The sequence below is a fragment of the Stegostoma tigrinum genome, chromosome 1, assembly GCF_030684315.1.
Source record: "Stegostoma tigrinum isolate sSteTig4 chromosome 1, sSteTig4.hap1, whole genome shotgun sequence".
Classification (NCBI taxonomy): Eukaryota; Metazoa; Chordata; class Chondrichthyes; order Orectolobiformes; family Stegostomatidae; genus Stegostoma; species Stegostoma tigrinum.
This window is the reverse complement of record NC_081354.1, coordinates 155,852,818-155,872,995: the sequence shown is the minus strand read 5'-3', so window position 1 is coordinate 155,872,995 and position 20,178 is coordinate 155,852,818. Positions and strand designations below refer to the sequence as shown.

Genomic DNA, 20,178 nt, shown 5'->3' with positions numbered 1-20,178 from the left:
CAGATGATATGGCATCTTTTAAAATTAGACATATAGGTATGGCTAGGGTTGTTTTAAGATTGATGTCAAGAAAAGGAAAGTAGAAATTTGAATACTTGAACAGTTTTGTCAGCATAACAGACAATTCAAATGAATGCTGCAGCTATTATTTCAACATATTATAATGCAAGGATCATAGAGATTTGTAAGTAAGTATCTGACTTTACAGTTGAATTGCATGTTTTCAGGTCCAAAAAAACTCTTGACAATGTGAAGTGTAGCACCAACAGGAAAAAACGTCATAGTTTTTGCCTCCGATCTCCCAAACCGCACATTATTGATTTTGGATAAGACATTATAGGAACTGCAGATGCTGGAGAATCCAAGATAACAAGGTGTAGAGCTGGATGAACACAGCAGGCCAAGCAGCATCCTGCTCTTAAGATGCTGCTTGGCCTGCTGCGTTCATCCAGCTCTACACCGTGTTATCTCACATTATTGATCTTAGCTGGAGACACTGTCAATCCTTGCCATACTCAGTTATCCTCTGGCGGCCAATCCTGGCACAGCTAGTCTGATCACATGCTAAGCTCTTCAAATCTATCTATGCATTTCCATAACCCCTCTGGTTGTCACGTGATTGTTTATCAGTGAGGAGGAGTGAATGAAGAAGGAGGAAGAAGATTGAGAGAAAAAAATTAAAGTAATTAAGGAAACTTAAAGCCTCAAGGGATTCATTTTGGAAGGTCGAATTTGAATGCAGAATACAGGGTTAATGGCAGGATTCTCAGCAGTGTGGAGGAACAGAGAGATCTTGGTGTCCATGTCCATAGATCCCTCAAAGTTGCTACCCAAGTTGATAGGATTGTAAAGAAGATGTATGGTGTGTTGGCATTCATTGGCAGGGGAATTGAGTTTAAGAGCTGTGAGGTTACGCTGCAGCTCTATAAAACTCCAGTTAGGCCACACTTGGAATATTGTGTTCAGTTCTGGTCACCTCATTATAGGAAAGATGTACAAGCTACCTGGACTGGAGGGCAAGGCTTATGAGGAAAGGTTCAGGGAGCTAAGGCTTTTTCATTGGAGTGAAGGAGGATAAGAGGTGTACAAGATGATGAGAGGCTTGCTCAGAGTGGATATCCAGAGATTTTTTCCCCCGGGTGGAAATGACTATTACGATGGGGCATAATTTTCAGGTGACTGAATGAAGGTATGGCGGAGACGTCAGAGGTAGGTTCTTCACACAGAGAGCGGTGGGCGTTTGGAATGCACTGCCCGCAGTGGTAATGGAGCTAGATAGTTTACAGACTTTTAAGCGATTCTTGGACAGGCACATGGAGGATAGTAAAATGTAGGGTATGCAGGGTAGATTGATCTTAGTAGGATAATAGGTCGGCACAACATTGCGGGCCGAAAGGCCTGTACTGTGCTGTACTGCTCTGTGTTCTAAGTTCTAAGAAACTGCAAGCACTTTCAAAATAAGACTATTTACATTTCTTAAATTGATCCATCTTTCTAACTTGCAGTATAATAACATCACCCGAAAATTGAAAGAAAATATTTCATGAGTAGGAACTAAATGGCCATATTAAAGCAACAGCAGTAACTTTGTGGCATCAGGCTGAGTAAGAGAGGTCCGAAATCCATTCATCAGCAAATACACACTAAACGTATTACAGCATTTTCACATGGCAGGAATCAACCAAAGCCTTCAAATGAGTGTTCTGGCTCCGTGGAGCCTTCGTACCACAGAGTCAGATGCTTCTGGGTTCATAGCCTGTCCAAAGGTGTGGGTATATGATGGCTTCAAAGCCATGAGCTGCTCTTTAATATCTTAGTTGTGATTCCTAATCATCTCCAGTTGATTTACATTAAGATGGAAAAAGTCTAAAAATATTCAGGGCCATGTTTTAATTGTTAAATAGATAAACCATTGTGTTGCACTTTTCATTAAAATAAACATTTGAAACTGTAAGCAAAAACATCATTTGGAATGCAATGAACCTATTTGAATACTGTAGGGGCATCGTGACTATAGACAATATCATTGGTTTGAGTTAACAAGTTATAGAGCTGGGTGAACACAGCAGGCCAAGCAGCATCAGAGGAGCAGGAAAGCTGATGTTTCGGGCCTAGACCATTAAGGGTCTAGACCTGAAACGTCAGCTTTCCTGCTCAGCCTGCTGTGTTCATCCAGCTCTACACCTTGTTATCTCAGACTCTCCAGCATCTGCAGTTTCTACTATCTCATCGATGCGAGTAACAGGTTTAAAGGTTGCATCCATAATTGTGCCTAATATGGCCAAGATGATAAATTATTCTGAATGTACCACTGGAAAGGTTTTATTTGTCATAAGAATCAGATCAGAAGTCACATGAAAGCAGGTTATCGTCCAACAGGTTTATTTGAAATCACAAGCTTTCAAGGTGAAATAAATGACAAGATGAAGCATCACTTCAGCTGACAAAGCAGCAGCACTCCGAAAGCTTATGATTTCAAATAAATCAGTTGAACTGTAAGCTGGCATCGTGTGAATTCTGACCTTGTCCACTCCAATCCAACTCCGGCACCTCCACATTATGGCTGTCATAAGAATCAGTAATTGTGACAATTGTTTTAATTCTATGTATTTCATGTCCAAGCTTGACTTTATTGACAACTATACAGCTGAAAAACATCAAGAGTAATCTATTTTGATTTGACTTATTTAAAAATTGCTCCTTATGTACATATGTTGAACTTATTAAAAATGCAAATTACACATTGCACAATACATGCCAGTCAACTAATTCAAAAACACAGTTTGTGTCTTGCAAATCCAACAATTTTTTTCAGGCTTTATTGGTATAACAAAAGAAGTTGCCAGCCCCTGATTAAGGTTGACATTTTGGTATGGGACTGACAGAATGCTGTGCCATTGGTTGAAGGATGCCTATTATCATTACCATCAAGCCTGGAGATCACCTTGATTAGACACAAACATTTATTGGCCATTAAGCCTCTTCAGTCTGCTCCACCATTCATAGCTGATCTGATTGCAATCTCAAATTAGCATTCTTGCAATAACCCTCACAACCTTTCAACCCTTCGCTTAACAAAAATTTATCTATCTCTGCTTTAAAATTAATGAATGACTCCACTTCCACTACCTTTTCAGGAAAAATTCTAAAGACTCATAACTTACAAAGAAAAAGTTTCCCATAATCTCCTTTCTAAAATGGGCAATGCCTGATTTTTAAACTGTGACCCCTGGTTTTAAGTTCTCCCATTAGAGAAAACATCCTCTCTGCATTTACCCTGTCAAATCTCTTCAGGGTTTTCATCTCTTTCTCTCCTAAACCCAAGAAGATTAAAGCCTAGTCTGTGAAATCTTTCCTTATAAGATACCTCTCTCATTCCAGGTATTACTCTGGTAATCCTTTTCTAAACTGACTCCATCACATCTCTATTCTTCCTTACTGGGTGACCAGTACTATGCATAATTCTCCAGACAGGTCTAAACAGTTCCCTGCATGAATTTGCAGCAACCTCATCATAAATGACAACATCCCATTTGTTTTCCTGTGTAATAATAGTCTTTTGTGATTCATGCACAAGGACATCCAGAACACACTGCACCTCAGAGCTCTGTATTCTCTTATCATTACATAATTTGCAGTTCTTTTATCCTTCCTGTCATATAGACAATTTCACAGATGCATCATCCTTACAGACTCACTTAGGCCATCCACATCATTTTTAGCCTTATACCCTCTTCACAACTTACTTTCCTTCCTATCTTTCCTATCATCAGTAAAACTGATAAATGTATCTTCTGTTTCTTCATCCAAGTCATTTATATAAATTGTCTGAGGTTTGAGCACTCACCCCTGAGCATACCACTTGTTAAACCTTGCTAATCTGAAATAAGACCTATTTATGCCTACTCTCCACTTCATATTAACCAACCAATCTTCTCTCCATGCCAAATACTTACCCCTACACCACCTTTTTTACCTTTATAGGCGTACAAAACAGTTTGGATTTCCTGTTTATGTTAGCTGCCAGTCTCTCTTAGCTTCCTTTATTTGTTTAGGTCCCTTCTAAGTTTTCTATATTCAGCCTGGCTTGCAAGTGATCTAATAATTGGCATTGAATCTAAAAATAGGCCTAAGCACCAAATACACAGATCTAATAATTCAATGTGGAAAATGATCCGGGAGATAGACATTGCTTTCTAAATTAATGAGAACATCAGAAATTCCATTGTATTTTGAAATATAACATAAAAAATGTTAATGACCCTTAAACTAGCTCATCAGCATAGCCAAGGATTAACCATCAAGCTCTTGCAAATTTGAAGAGTGCTGCTGTATTTTGACAAATCTAAGCATCACAGAAAAAAGCCTTCATAATTGTTTTCCCTCTATTTTGTATAGTTGAGTCTTATTTAAATGCTGACAACACCTCAGCAGGAAATTTATTTGAAGTGATATGACACATTTATTCTCAAGGTAAAAGCTCAAGCATGCCTTTGAAGGCACCACCTTTTGATGGTGAAATAACTAGGCTGGAAAAACAAATCTTCTAGCTTTTCAAAGTAATTCTGTTTTCGCCCTTCACTTTTAATTAATCTGAACTTAAGTTATTCTTTTCTTTTAGTCATTTAAAAATGGTGTGATGATGCTGTCACGTTAAAAAGGTTACTTTATCCTTAGTTTTATTTTGAAGAGAGGTTGTAAAAGGCAGAGGTACCAGAGAGCTCAGGGAGTAACTGTTTAACAATGGAAAGAGAAACCAGTTCAGGTTTTCTCCCAATTTTTTTTTGTCTGGAGCAGTCACAAGATATTTTCAGTAGCAGAAGTGCTGCAAACTTCAGCAAAGCATTCCTCTAACATTCTCTGAAAGCTCTTTCTAGATGTTGTCCCCTCCTGCCTGTAAGGATCTGTGTTTGAATTTACCTTCTTGCCAAGGGGTGTGCTTATGGGATGTCACTGCATTGGAACAGCTAGGTTTTCCAATAGTTAAGTTACTCCAAATTCTACTTTCTCTTGGTCGTGTTTGCACTGTAATGTTTAAATAAATTTTGTTTTGCTTAAAGCAGAGTGGTTTGACCAGCTGCATCATACCTGGAACACCCACTTCACAGCGACCTTCATAAAATATTTTGAGGGGGTCTGGCCAAGTTCATAACATTGGTGGAAAAGATTCACATTCCACATGAAATGTAGATAGCTTACAAATGTTTAATTAACACAATGTTTCTCAGAGGGATGTCCCATTTAAGTCCCTGGAAACATCAAAGTAAAAGAAAGTCACTGAAAACACCGTGGGGACAATCTTCCCACCCCTTGGTGGGAAAGTTGGAGGAAATGCACGAGACTAGCAATGAGGAGCTTTGCGCCGTGAAGAGGGAGGAGTCCCATTTTCCAACCAAGAGTTGGACGGTGAGATGAACTTCTTGCTGGTATGTGTATCCTCATTATGGCATCATCTCACCTCATTAACACGCAGTTTCACTCTCCTACCCACTGAAGTGAAACCTGACAGCAACAATTCCCAGCATGGTGGTTAGAGTGCTATCTTGGTAGCCCCAGCTTGCATCCACAGACATCTTTTAGTCACCAACATCTTAGGACACGCGTCCATGAGCAGCAACTGCATGCACACTACCCAATTATCAAGCAGGACCTCCAAGGTCCTCTCAGTCTTGTGCAAATAAAATCAACCATCCAGGACCACTGCTGAGTGCCACAGCTTGAGCAGGTGCACAGCTGGACTTTAAAGACAGCATCGCCACCAGGAACCTGCAAATGCCCCAATAATGGGCAGTACATCTACCTGTTGAAAGCATCGGGGAATATGATGAGCCATGACCGTTGGGGGCACAGAGCTTAGGTACTGAGAGGAGTTTAGAAAGATAACGTGAGAAAACTCTCAGGCCTGTGAAGCAAAAACCTCCACAAAACTTGCCATAATTGACTCTTGGCTGATTTTTGATGAAAATCAGTCCTTTGTACCTGTTCCCCCATTGAAATGATAATGTTTCCTTCAGAAAAGATACTGAACAAATCCTGCAGCTTAATCCAGAGGGATTTAATTCATTGGGTCGAGTGATTTCGCCAAGATATCCAAATCACTTGCTTTTCTGGGGTCCAGACAGGAGATAATCCTAAAATTAGTCAGGTGCTCCCATCCTACACCACTCAATGATATTACCCATGCTACAATGAAAGTCTCACCCCTGTGTATCATATTGCTCTCGGTCCACATGTCTTTCTTCTGTTACTTCCTCCGCTCGTGCTAATTCATCTGCCATTAGAGCTTCTTCCAGTTTTTTCCGTACTTGCTGTACTCGTTCCTCCTGTTTCCTGAAGCATAAAATATAATTTTACATTTCTTTGGAGACGGCTGTTTTTAATTTGTACAGTGACTTAGCAATCGAAAAATCTATTTTTAAGATTCTGCAATGTGATTTAGAAAATGCACATAAAATGAAATAATCAACAATTAAATATGAAAACAGATAATGGAAAGGTGTAGGAGAAACAGTGTGGTGTGACTGGGATTCACTCAGTGTTAGGGGTCAAGACGGAGCAGAATTTGTAAGGTGTGTCCAGGAGGGTTTTCTAGAGCAGTATGTATGTAGTCCAACTCGGGAAGGGGCCATACTGGACCTGGTGCTGGGGAATGAACCCGGCCAGGTGGTTGATATTACACTAGGGGACTACTTTGGAAATAGTGACCGCAATTCCGTAAGTTTTACAATACTCATGGACAAGGATAGGAGTGGTCCTAAAGGAAGAGTACTAAACTGGGGGAAGGCTGATTATACCAAGATTCGGCAGGATCTGAGGAATGTAGATTGGGAGAAACTGTTTGAAGGTAAATCCACATTTGATATGTGGGAGGCTTTTAAGGAGAGGTTGATTAGCGTGCAGGAGAGACATGTTCCTGTGAAAATGAGGAATAGAAAAGGCAAGATTAGGGAACCATGGATGACAGGTGAAATTGTGAGACTAGCCAAGAGAAAAAAGGAAGCATACATGAGGTCTAGGCAACTGAAGACAGACGAAGCTTTGCAAGAATATTGGGAACGTTGAGCGAATCTGAAATGAGGGATTAAGAGGGCTAAGAGAGGACATGAGATATTGCTGGCAAACATGGTTAAGGAAAATCCCAAAGCCTTTTATTCATATATAAAGAGCAAGAGGGTAACTAGAGAAAGGATTGGCCCACTTAAGGACAAAGAAGGGAAGTTATGGCCTGAGTCAGAGAAAATGGGTGACATTCTTAACGAGTACTTTGCATCGGTATTCACCAAGGAGAGGGACATGACGGATGTTGAGGTTAGGGATAGATGTTTGCTTACTCTAGGTCAAGCTGACATAAGGAAGGAGGAAGTGTTAGGCATCCTAAAAGGCATTAAGGTGGACAAGTCCCCAGGTCCGGATGGGATCTATCACAGGTTGTTGAGGGAAGCGAGAGGGGGAATAGCCGGGGCCCTAACAGATATCTTTGCAGTGTCCTGAGACACGGATGAGGTCCTGGAGGATTGGAAACTTGCTAATGTTGTCCCCTTGTTTAAAAAGGGCAGCAAGGATAATACAGGTAATTATCAACCGGTGAGCCTGACGTTAGCGGTAGGGAAGCTACTGGAGAAGATACTGAGGGATAGGATCTATTCCCATTTGGAAGAAAATGGACTTATCAGTGATAGGCAACATGGTTTTGTACAGGGAAGGTCATGTCTTACCACCTTAATAGAATTGTTTGAGGATGTGACAAAGTTGATTGATGAGGGAAAGGCTGTAGATATCATATACATGGACTTCAGTAAGGCGTTTGATAAGGTTCCCCGTGGCAGGCTGATGGAGAAAGTGAAGTCACATGGGGTCCAGGGTGTACTAGCTAGATGGATAAAAAAACTGGCTGGGCAACAGGAGACAGAGGGTAGTAGTAGAAGGGAGTTTCTCAAATTGGAGACCTGTAACCAGTGGTGTTCCACAGGGATCTGTGCTGAGACCACTGTTGTTTGTGATATAGGTAAATGATCTGGAGGAAGGTGTAGGTGATCTGATCAGCAAGTTTGCTGATGACACTAAGATTGGTGGAGTAGCTGATAGTGAAGGGGACTGTCAGAAATTACAGCAGAATATAGATAGACTGGAGAGTTGGGCAGATAAATGGCAGATGGAGTTCATTCTGGGCAAATGAGAGGTGATACATTTTGAAAATCAAATTCAAGGGCAAACTATACAGTAAATGGAAAAGTTCTAGGGAAAATTGATGAAGAGAGATCTGGGTGTTCAGGTCCGTTGTTCCCTGAAGGTGACAACGCAGATCAATAGGGTGGTCAAGAAGGCATATGGCATGCTTTCCTTCATTGGACGGGGTATTGAGTACACGAGTTGGCAGGTCATGTTGCAGTTGTAAAAGACTTTGGTTCGGCCACATTTGGAGTACTGTGTACAGTTCTGGTCGCCACATTACCAAAAGGATATGGATGCTTTGGAGAGCGTGCAGAGGAGGTTCACCAGGATGTTGCCTGGTATGGAGGGTGCTAGCTATGAAGAGAGGTTGAATAGATTAGGATTATTTTCATTAGAAAGACGGAGATTGAGGGGAGACCTGATTGAGGTCTACAAAATCATGAGGGGTATACACAGGGTGGATAGAAAAAGCTTTCTCTCCCCCCCCCCCCCAAGAGTGGGGGATTCAATTACTAGGGGTCATGAGTTCAAAGTGAGAGGAGAAAAGTTTAAGGGAGATATGCATGGAAAGTTCTTTACACAGAGGGTGGTGCGCGCCTGGAACGCGTTGCCAGCAGAGGTGGTAGACGCAGACACGTTAGCGTCTTTTAAGACATATCTGGACAGATACATGGATGGGCAGGGAGCAAATGGACACAGACCGTTAGAAAACAGATGACAGGTTAGACAGAGGATCTTGATCGGCGCAGGCTTGGAGGGCCGAAGGGCCTTTTCCTGTGCTGTAGGTTTCTTTGTTTCTTTGTTTGTTAAACACCTGTAATGAATTTAGTACAATGTTTATGTTAGTTGAAGAACTCCTTAATTGAAGGGTCAATAGTGAGGTGGCATATTTTTGAAGTGAATAGCAGCAGGTTTAGAGATTATTGGAGGAAAAATACTATCACCAAGGAGGTGGCAGGAATCTGGAATGCGCTGCTTGTGAGGACAGTAGAGTCAAGAAACCTCTCAATCTTTAACAAGTACATGGGTGAGCATTTGAAATGTCATGAAATTCAAAGATATCATTCCAATGCAGGAAAGTGGGATTACTGTGGATAGGTCATGAAGACTTGAAGGGCCTCTTCCGTAGTGTATGATGTGACGATTCTATTAGTGTTACTTGTACTCCTCAAATTCAGAGGTCGGAAGAGCTGCACATGTTCCAAACAATGCACTGAATTTTGTGATAGATCAAGATTAATGCAAGATGATAAACATTGTGATTATAGTTCCTGACCATATGATTGGTTTCCAGACTTTGTCAGACAGTGTTAAGCACAAGGGAGATTCTTCAAGTTAAACATTCTGTATAAAGTGACAATGGGTTTTTGTATTTTAAAAAAATTAAAACAGAGTTGAATGGATTTTGAAATATCAAGTAGTTGAGGGCTCTGGGAGGCTGGCACAAGAGAGGAGTCAAGGCCTGGGACTGATCAGCCATGATCCTATGGGCTGCCTTGAGGGACCAAATGGCCTACTCCTGCTTCTATTTCTAATGTTCTTATATTCTGTAAGAAGCTGATCAAGTGCACTTCTGTTTTCACCAATTGCAAACCATATGGACAAGACAATTTTAACATGACATAAATCATTGCAAAAGTATTTGGTATCATAAAGTTTGTACATAAACTGATAGACAATAAAGTTCCTGGACCAAGCACAGAACATGCAGGAGAAAGACCTGCAGGCATAGATAATAGACTTCTTGAACAATTCTAATTTGATTTTCTCTGCCACACAATACTGGGGGCCACTTGGACTGGTAGGAATGCTAGTCAACAATCACTGATTGTTGTGGCCCAGCTAAAAGGAACAGTGGACAAGTCAGATCTCAGAGTGAAACCTGCCTGATAGACCTCAACTTTTATTACTGCAATTTGTTAGTCACTGAGCATATTCACACGAGGCTGCCAATGTGCTTTTAAAAAATAACTTAAGCTTCTTAAGCACGAACAGGGAAAAAAATGTAGGAAAAACTATATTATATTTACTTTACAAGAATTCTAAAAATAGTCACGTTAAAAAGATCAGAAATAGCAATCTAAACCTTTTTACCTTCAATAACAGCCCTGCAGTTATTCAAATGTCAGTGAAGGTCACCTGATTCAATTTCAAAGGTCTTATTCAGTTGGTACAATTATAACTGATACCTTTCCAGCAAATTTTGGCATTCATTCAACTACTTATAAGTCATTAACATTGGTCAATGTTTCTTCCCAAGAACATTAAACAAATTGCTAACTTAGCTCATATACTCCTTAACTTGGGTTGCTAAAAGAGCTGTTTCACCGTGTTTTTGAAGCTTTCCTTTTACTAGCATAAATCCACACAAGACACTTTTCTTCTGCTGTAACTGATTTGGAGGTTGCTAAACTGCATTGCTGATTGTACTTTTCTCAATGATTGACATGCTTCTCTCTCTGAAATAGACTTGAACACTCCTTGACCATGTGCATAGTTCTGTCTTATCCTTAAATAAAAAAAAACACAGGTTTCTGTCTGTGGCCCTGTGCCACAGGAAACCTTAGGCAACAACCTTTTTTAAAAAAAAAAGTTCTCTGCTACACTTGTTCCCAAAGCACTAAACTGATCGCCTCCAGGGTTTTGACACTACATGTAAAGAAAAATTCCAGAAAACCTGTTAACATGTTCAGAACGTTAAAAATAAACTAAAACAGTATCTCTCCTTCTTAATAACAAGACAGAAATACAAATCTAACTTAAAGCAATGCATGATTCTGTTCACTTTAGAATCCAAAGACTCCAAGTAATAATAGATTGTATCAGAGATAATGGAAACTGCAGATGCTGGAGAATCCAAGATAATAAAGTGTGAAGCTGGATGAACACAGCAGGCCAAGCAGCATCTCAGGAGCACAAAAGCTGACATTGAGATGCTGCTTTGCCTGCTGTGTTCATCCAGCTTCACACTTTATTATTTAATTAGTAATAGATGATGACTTCAGCGCACTAAGTAGACCAGCAAAAACTTCTCACTATTCCAGAATCACACCAATAAATCCAATTTTCTTTTGGCCACTGCTAAATGCCTCCTGAAACCTCTCTCTTTCATCCTCACCTGCAACAAGTGCTAGGATTTCATGGTCTTTTGCATTTCTCACCCCATTCTTTGGTCAGTTCTTTCATACACTTGCTTTGCATCTTCTAATCTACTTCCTCTCCTTCTGCCCCTTCAGCCAATGAGAAAATTGGAGGTCTGTGTCAGTCTTGCACATATCTCCAGTAACGAGCAACAAATAGATTCTTTTTTTGAGTGGAAGGCAGTGACGGGTGAGGTAAGCAAGGATTAGTGTTTGAGCCCCAATTATTCACAATACAATACAGGGCAATTTTGACAGTATTGGAAAATAACTTTCAGAGGTTGATAGGGGAGGCTATCTGCAGGGAAGGGGACAGTTGGTAAGTGGGAGACCTTTAAGAAAGAGATAACAAGTGTTGAGAGACAATACATTCCTATTAGTGCGAAGAGCAAGGCTGGTAGGTGTAGGGAATGCTAGATGACTAGGGAAATTGTCTGCTCAAGAAAAAGAAAGAGGTACATATCAGGATTAGGTAGCTGGGATTGAGTGAATCCCTAGAGGAGTTTGAGGGAAGGAGGGAAATCAGGAGAGCAAAAAAGGGGACAGGTGATAGCCTTGGCAAATAAAGGTACGGAGAATCCAAAGAGATTCTATAAGTACATTAACAGCAAAAGAGTAATTAGGGAGAGAACAGGGCCTCTTAAGGATCAATGTGGCCATATTTGTATGGAGCCACACAAGATGGGTGAGTTGCTAAATCACTATTTAATGTGGAGAAGAAAATGGAAGCTAGGCAACTTGGGGAAATAAATAGTGAGGTCTTAAAAATGGTTCATTATACAGAAGAGGTGGTGTTAGAAGTCATAAAACATATAAAAGAAAGGTAAATCACTGGGACCTGATCAGGTGCACTCCCAAACTTTATGGGAAGCAAGGGAAGTGATTGCTGGGTCCCTTGTTGAGATATCTGCATCATCTATCACCATGGGTGAGATGCCAGAAAACTAGAGGTTGGCTAATGTGATGCCATTATTTAAGAAAGGCTGTCAGGACGAGCCGGGGAACTACAGGCCACTGAGCCTTGTCAGTAGTGGATAAGCTGTTGGAGGGGATTCTTAGAGACAGCGTTTAAATGCATTTGGAAAGGCAAGGACTTGAAAGCAGACAGTCAACGTGGCTTTATGTAGGAGAAATTGTGTCTCACTAACATGGAGATTTTTGAAGATATAACAAAGAATGCTGATGAAGGCAGAGCATTAGACATTGTCTATATGAACTTAAGCAAAGAGTTTGACAAGGTTCCAAATGGTAGACTGGTTAATAAGGTTAGATTACACGGGATCCAGTGGGAGCTAGTCAACTGGACACAAAATTGGCTTGAAGGCAGGAGGTAGAGGGTGGTGGTACAGGATTGCTTTTTGGATTGGAGGCCTGCAACCAGCTACAAGGATTGCTGCTGGTTCCACTGCTTTCTGTCATTTACATAAATGATATGAACGTGAATATAGGAGGTATGGTTAATAAGATTGCAGATGATACCAAAGAGGTGGTACAGTGGACAGTGAAGACTATTATCCCAGAAGTACAAAGGGATCTTGATCAGATAAGCAAAGAACTGACAGATGGAGTTTCATTTAGATAGACGCGAAGTGCTGCATTTTGACACGGCAAATCTGGGCAGCACTTATACAGTAAATGGCATGATCCCAGGAGTGTTGCCAAACAGACAGACCTAGGGGTGCAGGTGCATAGTTCCTCGAAAGTGGAGTCACAGGTAGACAGAGTGGTGAAGGCAGCATTTGGTATGCTTGCCTTCACTGCTCAGAACACTGAGTATAGAAGTTGGGATGTTATGCTGTGGCTGTGGTGAGGCCATTTTTTGAATACTGAATACAATTTCTGTCGCCCTTCTATGGGAAAGATGCTGTTTTAGTGTGAGAGGGTGCAGAACAGATTTACAAGGATGCTGCTGGAACTTCAAAGTTTCAGTTGTACGAAGAGGCTGAATAGACTGAGGATGTTTTCCCTGGTGCATCAGAGGCTGAGGAGCGACCATATAGAGGTGCATAAAATCATGAGGGGCATAGCTAGGGTGAGTGGCTAAAATTTTTCTTCTAGGGTAGGGGAGTTCAAAACTAGAGGGCATACGTTTAAGGTGAGAGGAGAAGGATTTAGAAAAGGATCCCAAATCTAACCTTTTCACGCAGACAATGATGCGTTTATGGAACAAACTGCCAAAGGAAGTGGAGGAGGTATATAGAATTACAGCATTTAAAAAGCATCTGGATGGGTTTATGAATAAGAAGCAGTTAAGAGGGATATGGGCCAAACGCAGGCAAATGTGACTAAGTCAGCTTGGGACGTCTGGTCGGCACAAGTAAGGGTCTTGTTTCCGCGCTATATAACTTTATTCCCTCTTTATTCATTTAAGGGATGAGCGCATTGGTGGCTAGGGAGCATTTATTGCCAATTCCTAATTACCCAGTGGGCAGTTAAGAGTCAACCGCATTGCAATGGGTCTGGAGTCACATGCAGTAAAGACCAGATAAAGATGGCAGTTTCCTTCCCTAAAGGATATTCGTGAGCCAGATGGGTTTTTCTGACATCAATAATGGATTCATGGTCATCATTAGACTCTTCATTCTAGACTCTATGACCTGATATCAATGATTTGGATAAGGGAATCAAACTGAGTATTTTGAACTTTGCTGATGACACAAAATGGTGAAGAAATTGAGAATGGTGAGGAGGATGTAAACAGGCTTTGGGTAAGTTGACTGAGTAGGAGGAGACAAGGCAGATACAGTATAATGTTGTAAATGTGAAGTTACTCACTTCTGCAGGAGAAAACAGAATGGGAGTGTATTGTTTAAAAGGTGATAAATTAGAGGAATGATTGATGTCTAAAAGGACCTGGTTATCCTTCCACACCAGTCACTGAAAGCAGGCATGGAGGTACAACAATTAGGAAAGTAAATAGTACTTTGGCCTAAATGGCAAGAGGTTTGGAGTCAAGAACCTTGCTGTAGGTGTACAGTGCCTTGGTGAGACCATACCTAAAGGGCTGTGTGCAGATTTAATCTCCTTATCTAAGAAATGTTTTAATGTCACAGGGAATGCAGCAAAGGTTCACTAGATTGAGTCCTGGGACAGAGGATTATTCTGTGGAGAGAGATTGGGTCAACTGGGCCTCTACTTCCTGCTTTGAAAGAATGGGAGGAGATCTTACCTAATTTTGAGAGAGTCTGACAGCGCTGGACAGACTAGATGCAGAGATAATGTTTCCTATTGTGGGAGATCTAGAACAAACGATAGCCACAGGATATGGGGTGGGCTATCTGGGACTGAGGTGAGGAGAAACTTCTCTCAGAGGGTGACGAGTTGCAACTCTGTCCAGCAATTAATATAATCCCTTCTTCGGATCTAACTTTGTTACTTTTGTTTGTTAATCAAGTAGAATTCTTTATCATGTAAGACTGTAGAAACCAAATCATTGAATGAATAAATAGCTACCTAGACACTTAAGGTGTTAGTATATAGGACACAGCAGCAGTATGGTGATGAGATAGAGGGTTACCATTATCATATTCAATAGTCAAGCAGACTCAATGGGCCAAATGGCCTGCCTTTGCTTCTATTTTCTAGGTTTGTAGTTTAAAGTCCTGAGTGGCATTGTTTGGCAAAGTTTCTGGATGCACACATTTTTAATAAGGGTTTAAAGCTCTGGAGTTAGAATAGTTAGGGTGGTCATTTTGACTGACACAGGCACAGTGGAGCGTTTTCTATGCCATCTCTATCACTCTAAGAAGATTTTGAGGTGAATAAGTCAGGACGTGAGACAAGGCCGTTCCCCACTGATGGGTTTCAGATTCCCCAAAGATAGCCCAACCATGAGGACAAGCTGTGTTGTTTAGGTTCAGTCAGAGTAAAAAGCTCTTGCTGGTATAGCAACTTACTTCCCACCTATCTTTTTTGCTGTCAGCAAATTCAACTACCATATATTCAGCTCCTTCATCTAAGTCAGTGATATAAATTGTAAATACATGATTTCCCAGCATTTGTACCTGTGACGCCCCACTTGTTGCATCTTGCCGATCCAAAAATTGCCAACTTACATCTCCTGTTTCCTGTTGGCCAACTGATCTCTATCCATATTAATATGTTATCCTCTCCACCATGAATGCTTTTTTTGGATTGTAACCATTCATGTGGCAACTTGACAACTGCCTTCTGCAAATTCAAGTAGCCCACAGGTACAGGTTCCACTTTATACAACTTGCTTGGTACTTCCACAAAGAATTTTAATGAATTAATCAAACACGTTTTCCTTTCCATAAACCCAAAGTGACTCTCACTGACTACACTGAAGTTTTTCAAGTGCCCTACTTTAATCTCCATAATAAAAGACAGATGTGGGGTGATGTTCTACTTCTGTGGAGGCATATGCATAATACTTCTACCAGAACTAAGTTACAAACAGTCCAAACCAGGAGGGCCTACTTTCTGCCATGGCCCCAATTTCCAGTGCCCAATATCCATCATTCTTCGAAGTACACCCTTAGTGCCTGGGATTTCGGAGGAAAGGCGGCATAGTCCAAGGGTTGATCTCTCATTAGACAGACACAGCTGGTGGTGGTTTAACCTAAGGGTCACCATGCTTCAGGTGAGGGGCAATGTTGAGATGGCAGGACCTTCAGCCTCATGGGGATTGAAACGCAAAATGTCAATCTGCAACGTAACTCAGCTAACTGAGCTAATTGAGCCATGAGAATAACCCTATACCAGGCAATGGGCAGGGGAAGCTGCCAAAGTTAACCTTGTACACGTGAATAAGAGTTTTATACTGAAATCCGTTGCTTGATATTGACAATAATATTGAACTGCACAGGCTTCTAAACATGCTCACACATATTCTGGAAAGCAGATTAGAAAGCAAATAATCCATTGGCATACACACAATATTACTACAGGTTATCAGACAATTGCCAAAAAAGACATTCAATTCACAGATGGTGCAGTTAAAAATTGAAACATAAAATAGTAAAAGGATGCAGAATTGCTTTATGAGTCTCTTGAGGAAGCCTAGTAACTGCATAAATATTTAATTGCTTTCCAAGATTATACTTTGTTAAGAAAAACAACACCCTGTGGGCAGATATGCTTATCAAGGAAATGCAAGTAATGTTGTGGTCACTGAGGGTTCAACTAAAGATGACTGGTTATACATTGCATCACCTAGATACCATATGTACTATTAGAGCTTTTAGATGTGGCCGAATTAGATAATAGTTATGGAGTTAAAATGCTACATTCTCAGCTGAATTCAAAGAGCAACTGACCCACAGAAAGTGACTGGCCTGGATGGACTCCCCGGCTGTGCATTCAGATCCTACGTGGACCAGCCAGCAGGAGTATTCACAGGCATCTTTAACCTTCCTTACTATGATCTGAAGTCCGCCACCTGCTTCAATATCACTGGCAAAGAAAAATCATGCAGCACACCTCAATGACTACCACCCAGTCGCTCTGGCTTCCATAATTATGAAGTGCTTCAAGAGATTAGTCATGGCTCGCATTAACTCCAACCTACCAGATTTGCCTTGATCTTCTGCAATTCACTATCAGCGCATCAGGTCCACAGCAGATGCCATCTCCCTGGCCCCACACACATCCCTGGAACATCTGGATAACAAGATACATACATAAGGCCCCTACTTACTGACTACAGATCCGCCTTCAACACTAATTCCAAACAAACTCATCTCTAGACATGCAGATCTAGGTCTCAGCTTCCCCCATCCGTAAATGGATCCTAAACTTCTTGACCCCTAGACCACAATCAGTAAGAACAGGGGGCAACACCTCCTCCACACCGGTGCCCCGCAAGGCAGCGTACTCAACAGCCTACTATACTCTTTATACACTCACAACAGTGTGGCCAAATTCTGCCCCAACATAATTTATAAGTTTGCTGATGACATGTTGTTTATGATCTGACCACAACATCAATGAAGCAGAATACAAGAAACAGACTGAGTGCTCAGCGGTATGGTGTAAGAACAACAATTTCTCCCTCAATGTCAGCAAAATGAAGGAACTGGCCAGGGACTTCAGGAAGTGTAGTGGAGAGTATGCCCCTATCTTAATCAATGATGCTGAGGTGGAGTTGGTTGAAAGTGTTACTCCTGGGAGTGATGATCAACATGGTACCAGAATCATAGCAAGATGGAAGCTTTTCACGATATTTTACTTATTTTCATGAAAAACATATGTGACAATAAAATCAAATCATTAAATCACCAATCTGTCCTGGTCCAGGAAGCTAAGGAAATTTGGCATGTCCACAAGGACTCTTAGCAATTTTCACAGATGCACCATAGAAAGCATCCTATGCGTCACAGCATGGTCTTGCAACTGATCTTCCCCAGACCGCAAAAAACCAGAGGATCATGAACATAGCCCAGTCCACCACACAAACCAGCCTTCCATCCATTAACTCCATTTATAATTCCCGCTGTCCCAGAAAAGCAGTCAATATAATCAAAGACTGCTCCCACCCCGGTTATGCTCTCTTCCAACCTTTTCCAATGGGCAGAAGATATAAAATTTTGAATACACCTATGAACAGATTCAAGAACAGCTTCTTCCCAGTTATCAAACTTTTGAATGGACTTCTCAACTGTTAATTCTGATCTCTCTCTCTCCCCATCTGCACTTTCTCCATGGTTGTAACACTGTATTCTGCACTGGTACCCTGACACACTTTGTATATGATCTGCCAGTTTAGCTTGCAAAAACAACACTTTTTAAACTGTATCATGGCATATGTAACAATAAATCAAACTCAAAACACATACTCATATGAAACAGCAACTATAACTAAATGTATAATTGACTGTTTATATCACAATAAAAAATCTGAACAGAAATGATTAGTTGGATATGATGTCCTTCACTACTAACAACCTACCAAGAGTCAATATGAAGGCTAACATGTGAGAATAGACAGATATTTGAAATGCCTGTTGAATGATATTTCAGAGTGGAGGGAGGTGAAGGAGGAACTGGTTTGAAATATCTCAGTGTTATAGAAATTGTGTGTCCTACTATATTTAAGCATTCCATTAATTAACTTAAATTTTGCCCAGTGAAATTGTCAAACTGAATGGGGCATGTCGAAAATGAAATGTTCTTGCTGTTGTAAAAGAAGTCTGATGTGTTGGCGCTCTCACCTGATATCCTTATCTGTGACAACAAACGCTCTGCAGAGTGGTTGGTAAGTGTTAAGCCAAACCGCTGGGTTCTTTTCTACAGCTGCAGACACTTGTCCTGTAATGGGTCCAGAACTGGTATGCAAAGCACTTGCTATTGCTGACAATAGCGCCTCATTTGTATGGCCAGGGCCAATACCTTGATTAAAAAAAGAGACACAAATTATTGTTATAATACGCAAATTAATTTCTCACCCTTGCATAGCAGTAACTTAGATGCTATGACAGTCAATTTTCTTTAATGCACACATTAATATTTAACACCAACACCATCATAATTTTCCTGCAAGATGTAATGTAGTTGAATGGCATTGTGCTATTCCTATTGAAAAAAATTGACATTTATTTCACTCGTGCAGGAAGAGAATGGAAGAGATGATGGTGTGGGAGTAAGTGTTGTTGCAGGGAAAGGCTGGTTGAAAATATTTTAATTTATTATGCAGAACATAATATTCATTTTACTTTTGTATGATAATTCAACTTTAGCTTTTAATATTATTTGGCTGACTGGTACACAGGAATCAGATCTGTTAGCTACCCTGCTCATGCAATGTTAGACACGTGACATGGTCGGACAGTTGAGATCACTCAGTATTTACGCACTTAAATAGTAAATGGGGTGCTTCAACCAGTTATTCAGTTTATCGGAGGACTAGATGGGGAGCAAAGAGGGGGTGATTAAAAATTTCTTGAGTGGACCCCATTTAATGCTCGAACTGTTCTCATTTAAACCGAGCTTGTGAAAGGCAGCAAAAGCGCAAAAATAAAAACCAAAGCAGTAGTATCTGATATAACAAGGTGTAGAGTTGGATGAACACTGCAGGCCAAGAGGAGCAGGAAAGCTGACATTTTGGGTCTAGACCCTTCTTCAGACATGGGGGAAGTGAAAGGGAATCTGAAATAAATAGGGAGAGAGGGGGAGGCAGATAGAAGGTGGATAAAGGAGAAAAGAGGTGGAAAGGAGACTGACAGATTGGGGTTGGAGCCAGTAAAGGTGAGTATACGTGGGGTGTTAGGGAATGGGTAGGTCAGTCCAGAAAGGACGGACAGGTCAATGAGGTGGGATGAGGTTAGTGGGTAGAAAATGGGGTGGGGCTTGGGGTGGAAGGAGGGACAGGTTAGGGAGGCAGGGACGAGGTGGGCTGGCTTTGGCATGCAATCAGAGGGGAGATTTTGAAGCTTGTGAAGTCCACATTGATACCATTGGGCTGCAGGGTTCCCAAGCGAAATAGGAGATGCTGTTCCTGCAAACTTTGGGTGGCATCGTTGTGGAACTGCAGGAGGCCCAGGATGGATATGTCGTCCAAGGAGTGGGAGGAGGAGTTGAAATGGTTCGCGACTGAGAGGTGCAGACTTTGGTCGCGAAACGAGCGTAGGTGTTCCACAAAGCGGTCCCCAAGCCTCTGCTTGGTTTCCCTGATGTAGCGGAGGCCACAATGGGAACAGCGGATACAGTATACCACATTAGCAGATGTGCAGGTGAACATCTGTTTAATGCATAAGGTCTTCTTGGGGCCTGGAATGATGGGGGTGAGGGGGGAGGTGTAGGGAAAGGTGTACCACTTACTGCGGTTGCAGGGAAAACTGACGGGGGTGGTGGGGTTGGTGGCGTGTGTGGAGCAGACAAGGGAGTCCCTGACATAATGGTCCCTACG

The 20,178-nt window shown here is 41.3% G+C and overlaps 1 protein-coding gene across 3 annotated transcripts in view; it reads right to left on the bottom strand.

Moving 5' to 3' along the window:
* LOC125454317 (methyl-CpG-binding domain protein 2-like) overlaps positions 1-20,178 on the bottom strand; it is a 99,267-nt gene that overhangs the window by 18,184 nt on the left and 60,905 nt on the right. For 2 of the 3 annotated variants that reach the window (XM_048534941.2, XM_048534957.1), the window contains exons 5-6: positions 18,485-18,662; positions 6,202-6,330 (exon numbers count right to left, since the gene is read on the bottom strand). In XM_048534941.2, coding sequence (XP_048390898.1) covers positions 6,202-6,330; positions 18,485-18,662 — 307 coding nt within the window. Of the gene's footprint in view, positions 1-6,201; positions 6,331-16,842; positions 16,935-18,484; positions 18,663-20,178 lie in introns of those variants that run through there. The other variant, XM_048534948.2, reaches the window with a different exon arrangement.